The sequence below is a fragment of the Arachis hypogaea genome, chromosome 10, assembly GCF_003086295.3.
Source record: "Arachis hypogaea cultivar Tifrunner chromosome 10, arahy.Tifrunner.gnm2.J5K5, whole genome shotgun sequence".
Taxonomy (NCBI): Eukaryota; Viridiplantae; Streptophyta; class Magnoliopsida; order Fabales; family Fabaceae; genus Arachis; species Arachis hypogaea.
The window spans coordinates 7,666,246-7,681,819 of NC_092045.1; the positions used below are offsets into that span (position 1 = coordinate 7,666,246).

The 15,574-nt window shown below is 28.3% G+C and overlaps 2 protein-coding genes across 9 annotated transcripts; both read right to left on the reverse strand.

Moving 5' to 3' along the window:
- Positions 1 to 1,372: 1,372 nt before the first annotated feature.
- On the reverse strand, positions 1,373 to 4,229 carry LOC112715029 (uncharacterized). Of its 3 annotated transcripts, XR_011866263.1 has the most exons (4): positions 3,979 to 4,229; positions 2,401 to 2,749; positions 1,965 to 2,326; positions 1,373 to 1,877 (listed from the first exon to the last, which is right to left on the reverse strand). XR_011866263.1 is itself a non-coding variant. In XM_072204004.1 (2 exons), the coding sequence occupies exons 1-2, from the start codon at positions 4,185 to 4,187 to the stop codon at positions 2,323 to 2,325; spliced, it is 1,791 nt and encodes a 596-aa protein (XP_072060105.1). In that variant the 5' UTR covers positions 4,188 to 4,229; the 3' UTR covers positions 1,373 to 2,322. The 3 variants fall into 3 exon arrangements, 1 of the variants encoding a protein (XP_072060105.1); XR_011866262.1 differs by having other exon boundaries at positions 2,401 to 4,229; XM_072204004.1 differs by having other exon boundaries at positions 1,373 to 2,326; positions 2,401 to 4,229.
- Positions 4,230 to 5,518: 1,289 nt separating this feature from the next.
- LOC112715030 (ATP-dependent (S)-NAD(P)H-hydrate dehydratase) lies at positions 5,519 to 10,039 on the reverse strand. 6 transcript variants are annotated; one of them, XM_025766765.3, is made up of 13 exons: positions 9,253 to 9,396; positions 8,991 to 9,000; positions 8,690 to 8,841; positions 8,129 to 8,205; positions 7,907 to 8,016; positions 7,707 to 7,821; positions 7,136 to 7,198; positions 6,862 to 7,025; positions 6,660 to 6,721; positions 6,379 to 6,445; positions 6,058 to 6,123; positions 5,813 to 5,941; positions 5,519 to 5,727 (listed from the first exon to the last, which is right to left on the reverse strand). In XM_025766765.3, exons 3-13 carry the CDS (start codon positions 8,784 to 8,786, stop codon positions 5,700 to 5,702), a joined length of 978 nt encoding a protein of 325 aa, XP_025622550.1. In that variant the 5' UTR covers positions 8,787 to 8,841; positions 8,991 to 9,000; positions 9,253 to 9,396; the 3' UTR covers positions 5,519 to 5,699. The 6 variants fall into 6 exon arrangements, with proteins under 6 accessions (XP_025622550.1, XP_072060652.1, XP_025622551.1 ...); XM_072204551.1 differs by lacking the exon at positions 8,991 to 9,000 and having other exon boundaries at positions 9,249 to 10,039; XM_025766766.3 differs by lacking the exon at positions 8,991 to 9,000 and having other exon boundaries at positions 9,253 to 9,883.
- Between the last annotated feature and the right edge of the window lie 5,535 nt (positions 10,040 to 15,574).

Below are 15,574 nucleotides of genomic sequence, written 5' to 3' on the forward strand. Positions count from 1 at the left end.
ATCTAAATCTAAAAAGGCCTTCATTTTCCTATAAATAATAAAAAACAGAAGAAATAAAAATACTTATTTTTTTCGTTTTTAAATATCAAACTATAAGAATAATTAATAAACAAAATAGAAGAATATAAAAATTATGTACTTGAGAAAAATTTTCATAATTCATCATACATCTCCTTATCAATAACTTTTTGAGTCTTGAAAAATTGTCAGATTTATTGACCATAAAAATAACTATATAAACGATTCAAGATTATTCAATTAAATTGATTCCTTATTATAGGATGAATTCAATTAATTATAGATTTGATAAAATAATTTAAAAATTAAAAATAAAAAATATTTAAAAAATATAAAAATTTTATAAGTTATTTAACTGTTAGGACGTTAAAATTTAAAAATTTAAATTAAATAAGATATTAAAAAATTTATTATGTTGTTATTATGTGTAATAAAATCAAGATAAATATTTCTAAAGTAATTATTATAAACATTATAAATTTTATTTATTTATTTTTTTAACAGTGTTTAATTTGAAGTAAAGATAAAAATTTAATTCAAAGTATTTTTTTAATTTTATATTCACTAGTGGCTTAACAGGCATGTTCAGTCTCTTTTCTATTGTTTTTTAAAAAATTATTTTTATTTTTTTATTAATATTTTATTCATTTTTAAAATTTATTAAATAAGTATTTTTTATTATTTTAATATTAACGTGACTTTATTTATATTATATTTTATTAAAATTAAAATTATTATAAAAAATCTTTAAAATGTTAAATTATAAAAACACACAATAAAAAGGTATATATATCAGAAAAAACATAGTTCAACAAATAATGATAATAATATTATCCTGATTCAAAAAGATTATATATAAACTAAAATACATATTAGTTATTTACAAAAGATCATTTTTATTTAAATTTTATAGATATTTATACTTGTCTTCATTTTTTTTAAATGATAAGCCAAAGTATGGATCTAAACCTAAAGAGGCTTTCATTTTTCTATAAATAAAAAAAAATAGAAAAAATAAAAATGCTTATTTTTTTCGTTTTTAAATATCAAACTATAAGAATAATTAATAAAAAAATAGAAGAATATAAAAATTATATACCTGATAAAAATTTTCGTAATTCACCATACATCTTCTTATCAATAACTTTTTGAATCTTGAAAAACTAACAGATTTATTGACCATAAAAATAACTATATAAATGCTTCAAGATTATTCAATTAAATTGATTCCTTATTATAGGGATGAATTCAATTAATTATAGATTTGATAAAATAATTTAAATAATAAAAAATAAAAAATATTTAAAAATAAATATAAAAATTTTATAAGTTATTTAACTTTTAGGACGTTAAAATTTGAAAATTTAAATTAAATAAGATATTAAAAAAATTATTATGTTGTTATTATGTGTAATAAAATCAAGATAAATATTTATAAAGTAATTATTTATAAATATTATAAAATTTATTTATTTATTTTTTTAACAATGTTTAATTTGAAGCAAAGATAAAAATTTATATTCAAAGTATTTTTTTAATTTTATATTCATAATTCTAAAAGATAAAAAATATTTTATTTTTAAATTTTATTTTCAATTTATTAAATTATCTCTAATTTTATTACTTTTATAAATTATTAATTTATACTTTTAATATATCTTCTTATTATATCACACACTATTATTTTTTATAGAAAGATGACCAAAACTGAGACTTATCATCATCATCAGCAACAGCAGCATCCAAAGGCTCTGTGCCTCCAAATATACCATCATGTGAGTAACTTTTTGTAAGTGGAGGTCCACAAAGATCAAGATTTCCAATGTAGCTGAGTGCACCAAAGCCTTGAAGTTGTGTCCCTGATGGGATTTTTCCTGTTAAGTTATTGAATGACAGGTTCAAGTAACTAAGAAAAGACAAGTTTGACACGCTCTCAGGAATTTCACCTGAAAGTTGATTCCTTGATAAATCAAGGACTCAAGTTCTCTCATGTTGCCAATTTCCTTTGGTATCTTCCCCACTAACTGATTGTGGGACAAGTTCAAGGAGTGCAATTCAGTGAGCCTAAACATTTGTGCAGGCATTGTTCCAAGCAGATCATTACTTGAAAGGTCAACAATGCGAATCAAATTCCAGTCTTCATATTCTAATCCTTTACTCTTCATAAGCAGCATAAGATTTTCTGGTATGATGTAACGCGTACCGTCAATATAAAAGATGTAGCCAATTGCAATGACTGAACGAACATGGACAACCATAGCTGTGATATTGTTTATGCAGCTTGGTATGTGTCCTGAGATTCTGTTATCTGCAAAATCCAAGATAGTGAGAGAATGCATTTGGCATATCTGTGGTGGAATGGTACCAGTGAATTGATTGGACCTTAGTTGGAGAGCCCTTGCTTTGTGTGGAAGCCAGTTTGGTATACTTCCTGAGAAGCGATTTTCGCGAACATTCAGGATCAACAAGGAGTGGCAATTTTGTAGTGAGAGAGGTATGTCTCCAGAGAGATTATTCTCATGCAAATGGAGTGATGTAAGATTTTCCAACAATCCCATTGATGGGGGAATCTTGCCACTTAGATCATTGTTTCCTAGATTGATATGAAGCAACGATTTCCAATTCGTCCAGTAATCTGTAAGCCCTCCAGATAATTTGTTGTTGGACATGTCCAAGTACTCCAAATTGCTTCTTCTGTCCATGTCATGGCACAAAAGGGGAACCATCGATCCTGATAGAGAGTTGTTGTCTACCATGAAAATGCGTACACTTGATGATAATCTAGGGAGACCACCTTTCAAATTATTTGATGATAGTTGTATGAAAGAAGAATTAAGCAACACATTTGACAAGTCCCCATCTATTGAGTTGCCCACCAATTGGAGAAGTTCAATTTTGGATACAAAACTCCAAAACTTGTCTCCAGTCTCAAATGAAAATTTTGAGTTCGCAAAACCAAGGGACTTGAGAGATGTCTGTGTATACAACCATTGAGGAGGTTTAGGGCCAACAGGACCCAAAAATACACCATCAAGTTGAAAAGGAGGTATCCAATGTAAGTCAAAATCAAAGATGATGTTTGGTGATTCCACAAACAAGAACTTTAAATTTGATAGATTTGTGAAATGTTTTTCAGACACAACTCCTGTAAAGTAGTTAGACCTGGCCTTTAAGGCAACTAAAGATGACAGGTTTCCCAAATTTATAGGAAGAGGTCCAGAAAATAAGTTTGAAGATAAATCAAGGTATGTGAGATGCTCAAGTTTACCTAAGCAATCTGGAATTGGTCCATTTAAATCATTGTTAGACAAAACCAAGTATTTCAAGACTTGAAAATTTGGCATTGCCTTAGGTAACTCACCTCTCAAAAGATTATTGTCAAGGTAAATATACGAGATATCACAAGTAAGATTGAATAACCAATTAGGCACCTCTGAGTAAATTGCATTCACGGAAAGATCAAGAACTTCAAGTGCAGTAAAATTAGCAAAATGAAGAGAAGGACTCATGTTATCAAGATGACAATCAACCAAGTACAACTCTGACAACGATGGAAGCATAGCCATTAACTGGACCCAATTAGTTTCCGTGCGAAGATCAATACCACTAAGGTCAATATATTTCAATGAGGAAGCACTAGAAAGCCATTCCAAATTGTGAATTAGAAGGTTTAAATTACCTAATAGATCAAGGTAATGAAGGCTTGAAGAGTTTCCACACTGATAAGGAAGATTACCTAATGAAAGGTTATTCATGGAATTATATGTCATAGCTAAGAAATCATGGTTACTCAAATCCAAGTGTTCTAAAAATTCCATTTGCAACAAAGATATGGGAATGTCACCTGAGAGACAGTGTGATTTATCAATGAAGTTATTATAACCATAGCCATTTATAAATGAACAAGGGAGATTGAGTTGTGTGACTCTACTGGTGAAGTTGTGACACACAACTACATACCAATGGCAGCAATCTTGTTGAGAGAACCATGTAGAGAGGAGGCCTGATGGATCTATAGCTCCATTTTTGAAGTTCAAAAGGATTTGCTTGTCTTTCTCATTGCAGTGGATCTTGGAATCGGAACTGTGTATGCAAGTGGTGAACATGATTGCACATAATGACCAAGCTAGAATGCTTGCATGCTTGAAATTGGAAGGAAAGGAATCCATGGAATTGATGAAGGGTCTAACTAGGGATAGTGGCTCAATGGCTTCAAGGAAAGTAGTTTACATGTTGTTCCTGAATTCAAAGTTTGTATTTATAATTCGAGTGGAGTCTACATTGTTTGTTTCTAATAGTGAATAACCTGTAAGTCAACACCATATTTTGACATAATATATACATCTAATATTTTTTAGATAAGGTTTAATTTGGTCTCTAAATTTTTGCTTTATAATTATTTTAGTAATTTGGACATCTAATACTTGGTGTGTGTAATTAACTACGAATATAGCATTTTAACGGTTAGTCTACGTGACACTAAGGGTATCTAAAAGTATCGAACTCAATTTGGTTTTTTAGGTGACTTAATGGCTCAATTTAGTCTATTGAAGGACCAATTGAGTCTCAAGCCTTTAATAAAATATCAATTAACTATTGAGCTGCAACAATTGCAGTTAATTATTGCACACATACATATTCTGTTAATTAAGTTAAAAACGAAATGATCGACTTGACTTATGGTTAAATAAGAAACTAAAACTAAACATGTTTAAAATTCAACCATCATCATGGAGTAAATCTAGCGTTGAAACTTGAAAATGGCATAACCAGTTGTGGTCCATAGGAGATAAGCAACCCATCAATTTCTATTGTTGTAACACTAAAAGTGACTTGAATGTAAAATTATCTTATGATGTCACCGCTAAATACTACGAACCTTCCCTCTAAAGACCAACAACAGATGCTTAGCTACTTGTGGTTCATAGGAGATAAGCAATCCATCACTGTCTATTGTAACACTTAAAGTGACTTAAATGTAAAATTATCTCATTATGTCACACTAAATACTAAGAACCTTCCCTCTAAAGACCAACATCACATTGCATGACTCCAGAAATTGATACATGATTAAAAAAAGGTTAACATTGACAATGTATTTTAACAATTTTACTTTCATTTCAGTAGACAAATAGATTCTCTCTGACTTTTTCGAGAAAATATTTAACAATTCACTATTAGAAGATATTCAAATTCTTGTAAGCTTATTCAGAAAATCCAACTATACTAATAATTTATACCAACAATTAAATTCTTACTCTTGCATCATCTGACATCTCTTTTCAGTTTTTAATAATCCAATTATAACTGAATACATTTTATTTGATTTTCTACCCATTGACACCATTATTTTACCATGTCATAAGTATAGTAAGCACCAAAATATATAAATAAGTAGAGGAGTTTCATTAGCAATCAACTTCTGCGATAGACACCGGTAGATATACCTAAATTTCCTCTACTCTGATCAAATCATTTTCTATGGATCCTTGTATGAATATGTGCCAAACTATATCATAATTGATCGGGTAATTCATATCTAGATACATTAATGTAAGGAAACACAAAAAAAAAAAACAGTAACAAAGAGAAAGAGTAATATCTTTTCATGGCTAGTTCAAACAAGGCCTTACTTTTTGGGCAAGACTAACAGTAATTTCACATGTCTTCACAAAACAGCATTAAGTGGCAGGGCAAATATCTTCCAAACTGCATGAAAGAATGCAAGAGCTTAAGAATTAAGATCATTGAAAAACTAAAAATAGATAATGTTTCTTTGTAGAAGACTCTCTACCTTTCCCCAAGGCACTCAATAATGTCACCAGTGACTGTTGATCTTTTCTTATGGCAGAATGCAAGTGAAGCAGCCTTCCTCATCATTGCAGACCCAGCAACGCATCCCAGAACAGCTGGATTTTTACAACTGAAAAAGGAATTTAAAAAAAAAAAGGCTTAGGTTAATAGGGTTGGCCACTGCACCTAAGAAAAAATGAAAACATGATTCATTGTAGATTCGTAGGTAAAATAATGGCATATAACCTGAGATTTGAATTTGGATCAGCAGCTATGATATGTTGGCGTGCCCACGACAAAAAGACAGCGACACTGCAACAATGAAAAGAAAGGGTGTACTTTTACTTCAAAAATCTTGAATTTTGATCTTAAGGCCTGTTTGGTATGTTTGATAAGAGCTTATCCTATCAATTATTTTAATGTTTCTTCAATTTTAAATAGCAATAATTAATTACCTGGAAATAAAACTGATATAGTGATATCAATAAATGCAGGAGCCATCTAAAGATACAACACATTCTTTCATGAGAGGAATTTCACAAACACCATGAGCAAAGAATTACATACCTTCCAGAAAGGATATCACCTTGGCCGCCGCATCGTCTAGGAGAACCATATATGCTCACCGATTTGACTGCATGCATAATAACCAGAATCAAAAGAGTTACAAACATCTATGAAAACAGTAATATGGAGTACCAGAAGAACATCACATTCTTGATTGGTACAAGAAAATGTTGTTCAAGCAAAAGAAGGATGAACGATAAAATAATCTTCATCCTTTCAGCCGCCCTACGTTTCCGCAAAATTAAGGAACAACAAGGATTTCCTATATATCAAAATTGCACCTGTATCACCATCACTTATCAGATCAGATTTTTCTTTCTTTAAAATAGTAACGCCACCAATCCTGCCAAAGAAGAGTGGATAGTAGCATTTAACTGGTGTAATTAATAGCAAATAATGATTAGTCACTAAAATCTATCTGTAAATACACAAGGATCAATTGCCAGAAAATTGGTGATGTTCTAGTACAAACCAATGGCTTACTTTTTGGCAAGAGAGAGCACTTGCTGAGTAGCATCTACATCATTCACTTCTGAACTCAATACTTTCTCCACAAGACGCTTGTATTCATTGACATTTGGGGTTAGAACAGCTAAGCCATAACCGCTAACAAGGTCAATATTATTTGTCACAAGGAAAAGTCCATCCTGAATTTCCCCAAAAAAGTTGTTGAGGATAATCAATCAAATATATACAATCTTAAACGAAATCAGTCATATGATCATATGTTCGTAAGTCTGAACCTCAGTAGACATACCCCATCAATCACAATTGGGACATTTGTCTGTCTTGCATGTCTCATTATTTCACTCACACAATCCTAACAACATTGTGCAAACGTTAGAATTAATGATAATGAACAATGGCAAGGGGCAACAGTTAGATTGCACAGCATGCAATTTCATATAACATCAATGGGAAAAAACAATTCCTACATCAGAAGGGCAAGTACTAAGTAGAAAACAGTATGCTTCACAACTACTGAGCACATCTTAAAGCTATAAAATCTATGTACAAGACGTATAGTTAAAGCTTGTAGGATAGTGCAATTCTTTGAAATTACACCAAATTTGTTTAACCAAGGTGAGCTTGTTCATCTTTGCTATCTTCGACTTTATTACCAGAAAGCAACATATATTTTTTGAAATTTATGAAATTATGCTTCATCACATTTGAAACCAAATGAGCCTTCATGAGTAAAACATGTCTTATGGGTTTGTCTTAGAATGACTAGTTAATTGACAATCTTTAGGCCATAGTTATCCAATTAGAATCACATGAATCACATGCATACTGGAAAAGAAAAGTCACTCCAGGAGAAAGCATACTAGAAGGAATGGATCTCTTCCCAGGCCTGGACCAATGACAAGACAATCAAATCTTTCCATCCATTTGTCAACTTCGGCAAGAACCTTGCGAGATATGGTTTTCTTGTCCTCCTCCCTGAAATCAGTCTCTGGTTACAAACAACATCCACATAGTTCAGAAATGTGCATGGAGTAAGATGAAGGTTACATAGAAGCTGTACCTGACACTGTATGATTCTTCCAATACAGGGTGCACAATCAACTCTGGACTGTAGCTTTTGATGACAGGAGCAGCATCTTTTGTACAAAAAACATGGGACAGATCCGCACCCTGCGTGGGCAGAAAAATGGTTGGCATAGCATAAGTAATATAACCAACAAAACTAGGTTGAAAATTAAATGAGCAATAGAAGGCTAACGTAAGCACAAGTGCAGGTACCCACAATTTTTAAAGCCGAAATAGCAGCAAAATATGGAGCACCTGTGTATTCACGGCACCCTCCAATAACAGCTATTTTTCCTTATTTAAACCATAAGAAAAGAAAAATCAGATCTTTCTTATTTATTTGTCCAGCCACAAACATAAATATAAATATCACAGGATTAGTCCTCTAGTCATAAATGACATGTGACAACATAATTCTTTCTGAATTTTCTTAGATTGACATAACTCATCTCAAGATAGTAAAAGTTTAAGGCATATTTGCAATAGCTAAGAATCATTTTGTTACACGGTTTGTCTAGAAAGTAAAAGGTAAGAAATTAAAAGAAAGAACATATATACGTGCATATGAATAACAAGTCCCAATCGGATCACTGACATTCAAGACCTATTACTAGAAATCCAACTAATTGATCCGACTTGAGTGAGGTCTGAATAAGGTTTTCCAGTGAGGGTTTTTTTCATTTCCAGGTTAGAACCCTGAAACCTCTAATTCAAAGAAGGCATACTAATATTATTATTCTTATGATTATGATCATATGGAATAACAAGAAATGTGTACCTGCCTGGCCTTTATGTCTAGTAGGATCAAGGGCAGGAGTAATTGATCTAATAACACTCTCAGCATCAACCTCAACAGATCTTAAGTCTTGCTGCATATTTCTAGAATGGTCAATGCCACCTCCCAGAGACCTTATCAAGAACTGTTGCCTTCTGTAAACAGATGAAGAAGCCATAAGCATGCAAGTGTTTGCATAGCTCAACAAGGATAACTGTTGGGAACTCATCACATGTTTCATCAACACCATCCCCTATTCACAACCCAACCAACAATATTATTCAAAACCTCCAAAGCTTCTTACCTGCAAATGCCTAAAAAAATGCACCAATTTTCAATCAATCCATTAGAAATTAGAAATTCTGATACAACTCAGCTCTAAATTTCGTAATATAAATGCAGATAAGACTCAAAGGTCCAAACTTTTTAGTTGACGCAACACATTAACACAATCATCAGTGAATAAAGGAGTTAATTTTTTTTACTTCTTATTTTAAATGAATCAATTGAAGGAGAAGGCATGGAGAAAACAGTGGAGAGAGCAACATAAAGCACAACGCACCAACCTGAATGGTCAAATGCGGAGGAGGGCGTGGTTTGAGGAACACAGAAAGCTTCAAGACATCTACAAATTCAAAGCCACTGGTTCAGAAATCAGCGAGCTTTAGATGATCTAGCTTAAAAGTCAGTAATTAATATAACTGAAAATTGAGAAAATTTTCTTTCTTTCTTTTTTTATATTTTAAATTTAGCTGGTTGTCGTTATTGGATGAGTGCACGTGTTCCCAATTCGGTAGCGCTTAATAAAACGACGTGTCGTTTTGCAACATTTGTTATTTTCTGTTCCACTCGCCAAAGTTGTATTCTTTTTCAATCCTTCTCTCTCTCGCTCTCTCTTTCTGTGTGGAAGATTCGAGCTTTCTCAAGTTGAAGAGGCATGGCTCCACCAAGGGCAGATATGAAGATGAACGCAATTAGGTCAGGGATAGTAGTGTTGGGAGCGTTGGCATTTGGATACCTCAGTATACAGATTGGTTTCAAGCCTTACCTCGAAAAAGCTCAGCACCAAAACGCGCTTCTCCAATCTGATTCTGAACCAGAACAACCACCCTCTTCGCCTTCTCAGGAATCCTTCTCGTTCCCAGAACGAAGTTCATAGAATGCGCCTTTCGTTGCCCCAATTGGATTTTGGAAATCAAACTACTCTGATAGGGAAGCCACTTATTTAAAGGGTTTTTTTGTTTCAATTGAGGGTTTAGGGTTTATGGTGATAATCATTGTGCTATATGTATGTGTTTGGAGTTTGGATGAGACGATGTTTGTGCTCCTTACTTGACTAGTATATTTGAATTTGAAATGAAATTTAGCCTGTCGCATATTATGTTCATTAATTAGGATTAGGAGTATGATTAGTGCTTTATGAGTTATGTAGAAACTTTGATATTCTTGGCTAGCTAACCTCAAACAATTGCATGAGTCGTCGATCTTTATGGTTGCCATTAGTCTCTTAAAATAAGTAATTCAAGTTGTTCGAGTGATAAGTTAATTCATAAGTGTTCAGGAGTTTGAATTTTAACTTGTGCACATAGTAATTTATTGGTCAATGATAGATTCAGTTTTGAGGTAGGAACTTTTGCTGCAGTATGGAGTAGAAGAAGCTGGTGGATATGGAAATTAGGATCACTTTGAGCCTCATGGATTCAACTCAGTTGGCTGTGATTACTTGTCATTTAGATTAAGAATGAGTTTAATTTTGCATTGCACTAAAGATGAACAAACGAGCAAGGTGAACTAGTTACCTCTTTCCCTGGTTTTAATGTAATATTTAAAGAAAGATACTAAGATAGAAATAGACAGAGTTTAATCACTAACTACTAGTCTATTACAGATTTTAGGTTGGTTTGACTCAGCCTTGACTAAGATTAACACTGGATTCATCTGCCCAATCTTAACGGTAGCTTTGATAAGAAAAAACAATAGAAGTTCTTAATGTTCCAAACTTCATTTTAAACATATTTCTTAACTACCAAATAGAAGACACAAGTGAAAGTAGCAATTATATCATTTCCTCTAAGTAAGGCTTGGTTTGGTAAAGCTTTTCGAAGAGGTGCTTGTGCTTTTTAAAGCCTAAGCTCCTCATTTTGTGTTTGGTAAATAAAAAAGATCATGTGTTTGTGCTTGCAGCTTTTAAAAGATCGGGATACTTTTGAAAGTACCTAAGATAGAGCTTTTTAAAGCTGGTTTGTGCTTTTCAAAATTTAAAAGTCTAATATAACCTCATATGTTAACTAATTTTTCAAATTTAATGCTTGCATTTATGTCTATTATAGTAATTTTAAATTTTTAAAGCTATTTTACCAAATGCAATTGTTATTGCTTGTGATTATTAAAAGTAATTTTTAATTTGATTTACCAAACATAAATGTTACAACTTTTAAAAAGCCATCTTTTAAAAGTTAGCTTTTATAAGCTACTTTTGAAAAGTAAAAGCTTTACCAAACTAAGCCTAAGTCACATATGAGACGTGTGAACTTCGAAGATACCATGATCTGCTTCCTACATTTGATCATACATTTTAATCATTGAATTGTTGCACTGCATGACCATATTATTATCTCTTCCAATGTCAGGTGAGTCCATCTCATCTTCAAGTACTTAATCATAATAAAGTACTTTACCATGCTCCAAATTTGGAAGCGTGAACCCACGTAACTACGTGTCATTTGGTTGAATATCTCCCCCATTTTTGTTTCTTTTATTTTTTAATGTCTTGTGATTAAGCTCCTCAAATTTTACCGTGTGTTATTTGGTTGAGATAAATACAAATTTTTGTGATGTTCATTCATTCATTTTTACTAAGTGTTATCTTTTATTCTTTTCTCTTTATAGCTTTATCACTTTTTATTTTCATAACTCATTTTAGAAGCTACAATCAAACAAAACTTGGGATATCAATGATCATATGTTCAAAAGATTTAACTTCTTGAGTTGATCATATATTTTCATAACTCATTTTGTTCTTATTTTTATTTTGAATAAAACCCTAAAATAGTTGTTCTTATTTTCCTCCACCCTTTTATTTTTCGCTAAAAAATTTTATTATCAATAAAGACAGTGTGTTATTCAATTATGTTGGTTTTGCATATATTAATTTTTTAGTATGGGATTATGACATGTAACTGGTCCGTCCGTTTACTTTGTAAAAAAATTTCTAAAAAGCTTTTAATATTAAATCAGAGGATCCGTTTTATTTGTTATAATTTTTTTATTTTAAAATTCACAAATTGAATGATTGGATTTCTGTTTTTAAAAAATCAAAAAGTCTAATTTTTGTCCTCCCAATAATAAAAAAATCTAGTTTTTATATTTTAAATCAAATAATACCATATTTAAGATTAACACCCATACACAGTGACGGACCCAAAAAAATTTAGTTATGGGGCAAAAATATAATAAAATTTAGGTATAGATATATTTTTTTTCCTATGATACCCAACAAATTAAGGATTAATTATCAAAAATTTAAATTTTATTTAACAGGGCCAATGAGTTACTATATATACGAGACAAAATTCAAACTCACAACACTTTCTTAAGTAAACGACTAAGCTAATATAACTTAATTTAATTATCAGCTAATTAAATAATATAATAAAATTAATTATCATTTTTTTGAGTTTATTTATTTATTTAATTTTTTATTTTATGCTAAATCAAATTTAACAATATAATTATTATTAAATGTTAAATTTAACAAAATATTTTTTTAACATAAAACATAAAAATTATTTATATTTTATTTTAAAATAAATATAATATAATGATATATATATATAAGTATTAATTTTTCTTTAAAACTTGTGGGGGGCAAATGCCCCCTCTTCCATCAACGTAGGTCCGTCCCTGTCCATACATCCATAATAATGAAAAATATTATTCTCACTTTAATATAAAAAATAATTTGCGCCATTTTTTCTTTATACCATGCTACTCGAGTACTCCTACATGTGGGATGTCAATCCTTCCTTGCAATAACTATCATTTATTTAATTGAGATATTTAGTTTTTTTTTATTAATAGTTTAATAACATCTATATTTAAACTAAAATCAAAATTATAATAAAAAACAAAATGTTGTAACGTTACTAAAATCTTTTGAAGTTATAAACTTTGAATTTAAATATTATAACATTACATTCTTTTGAATATTAAATTTTGACAAATTCAAATAAAATAAGTGTATTTATTACTTTTTATTTTTTATAAATATTATAAAATATTATTTAATTTAAAACGATTATTACGTTTTAAAAAAAATAATTTTTTATCACAAAATATTTAACTATTATTTATAAATATCATTTATTTAATCTTCTTTCTTTTATATAACAAAATAATATCGTAATAATTTTATCTATTAGTTTACTAGTAATTTAGTTTTGAGGAGTGCTGGGGAGCGATATATTTTGTGATTTGTAATTATCAATTAGTTATTATTAATATTTTTAATGGTGTGAGATTACATATAATGATGTGAGACTATTTTTTTTTATTGGTCAAAAATTGGCCAAATTTTAATAAAAATGTTACCGCAAAACTTTTTCTTTAATTTTTATGAATCATGATAGGTATCCTGTGAGATCTTCTAATTAAATTATTCGCACAAATATATAAACTATGTTTTTTAATATATGCATTTAATGATTAAATCATCTAAAATAGATATGTTAGTAATTATTAAGATTCTTTTTTGTATTTTCCTAAATCAATAGTTCTAATATAGACGTTATTTTTGGAAAATACTATATATTAAATTATTAGATTTGTTAATATTTAATAATTGACTATAATGACATTAAATAATAATTATAATAGTCTATATCATATTTTTTTTCGTAATTACATTAATTCTTTCTTATATCGTTATGAATATTATATATAAAGTGTTTTATTTACTGTTTATAAATGCAAATTTTAGAATTAATTTTTTTATTTAGTTTTTTTTATTTTCTTTTCTTTTTTAACTATTTTATACAATAATAATGCATTAGGCATTTTGTTTATGGAAATTAATCTTATTAAAATATAAATTAGAATTTTGCTATATTTTTATTAACTAATTCTTACTTTTATTTTTTTTTATTTATACAATGACTGTTCTTACTGAATTTTTTTTTTCGTTTGACTTTGTAATGTAATTACCTTTTGTCATAATCATTTGCAGTTCATTGTATCAATTAGGTTCAATCTCAAATTATATACATTGATCTGAGTGTTAATTACACGAGAGATTTTAAATTGTGATTAACCTATTATTTAAAATATTTATCTTTTCCTAAATATGTTAATAAAATCTAAATATTTTATAATTTCTTTATCTTCTAATATTTTTTTGGAGGTTTATATTATATTTTTTTAAATCAAGTTTTGATATTTTTCTCCTGCAAAGATAGATCAAGGCATTTTTTATTTTAAAAAAATTAAATTCTATCTATATAAAGTTGTTTGAAATATTTTATTCAATATTTTATATTATTTATAATTTTTTATTTATTCTACTAAATTATATTCAATATTTTTATTTTATAGGATTTTTAATCCTTCTTTCTTTTCAATAAAAAATATTAATATTTTCTTCTTTTATATTTCATATTTTTTATTTTCTTTTATATTTTCTCTGTCCTTGATATTATTTTGCATGCAATTTATAAAATTTTTATTTTTTGTTCTACTACATATAAAGTTTTTATTTTTCTTTTATCTAAATTAAGTTTAGAATTAACTTTCTAGTGATATTGTGATTAAATTTTTTTTATTTTTATTATTTATGTTGTTGACTATTGCTTATATGAATACTTTAAAAGGATTTAAAAACGGAGCTTATGTGGTATAATAGTCTAAATTTATAGTGAGTTGAATTGTTTAATTATATACAGAGGCGGATTTAGGGGACCATCCTAAATTTTTAAAACTTAAAATATATTGCATATAATGTCCAAAACTTTTAGCAATATACTATTTAGTTCAATGGTTAGTGGAAAATATTTTATACTTCAAAAAGCATAGGTTCAAATCCCATATTATACATTTTAAATTTATTTTCTTTTGTTCTTTCAATTTTTTTTTTGTAATTCTCCTATTTATTATTATATAAAAATACTTTTATTTTTATAATAATTTCTAATTGAATGTAATAAAAAAATATATACATAAAAATAAATTAGATTAAATTTTATTTTTTATGATATTAAAATCAAAATATATTAAGTGAATTATTTACTAATATGAATATATCTTATATATTATATTCATTAATTTATTTTAAATACATATATTAAAAGTATTAAAAAAATAAATTTATATTATTTATGTTATATCTTTTATAATAAGGATAAAAATTTAATTTTTTTTGTAATTTTTTTATCTATTATTATATAAAAATATTTTAATTTTTATAATAATTTCTAATTGAATGTAATAAAAAAATATATACATAAAAATAAATTAGATTAAATTTTATTTTTTATAATATTAACATCAAAATATATTAAGTGAATTATTTATTAATCTAAATATATCTTATATATTATATTCATTAATTTATTTTAAATACATATATTAAAAGTATTAGAGAAACAAATTTATATTATTTATATTATATCTTTTATAATAAGAATAAAAATTAAAATTTTATGAAAAAGAATTTTGATATAAATGACTTTTTTAAATTAATTTTAATTTAAAATAATATTAAAATATATAATTATTTTTTTATTAAAATTATCAGTTTTAGTATGGCACTTTTAATTTTTTTAATTTTCGGCCCTCTTTATAAGTTTTTTGGATCCGCCACTGATTATATACCTATATTAAACAAATTTTTTAGTT

Coding starts and splice junctions, on each gene's coding strand:
- LOC112715029 (XM_072204004.1), bottom strand. CDS start 4,187: ATGGATTCCTTTCCTTCCAATTTCAAGCATGCAAGCATTCTAGCTTGG.
- LOC112715030 (XM_072204550.1), bottom strand. CDS start 8,936: ATGGTGTTGATGAAACATGTGATGAGTTCCCAACAGTTATCCTTGTTG. Junction 7,822..7,906: donor GAAGAATCATACAGTGTCAG/GTACAGCTTCTA, acceptor GACTGATTTCAG/GGAGGAGGACAAGAAAACCA. Junction 6,722..6,861: donor GTGCTCTCTCTTGCCAAAAA/GTAAGCCATTGG, acceptor CTTCTTTGGCAG/GATTGGTGGCGTTACTATTT.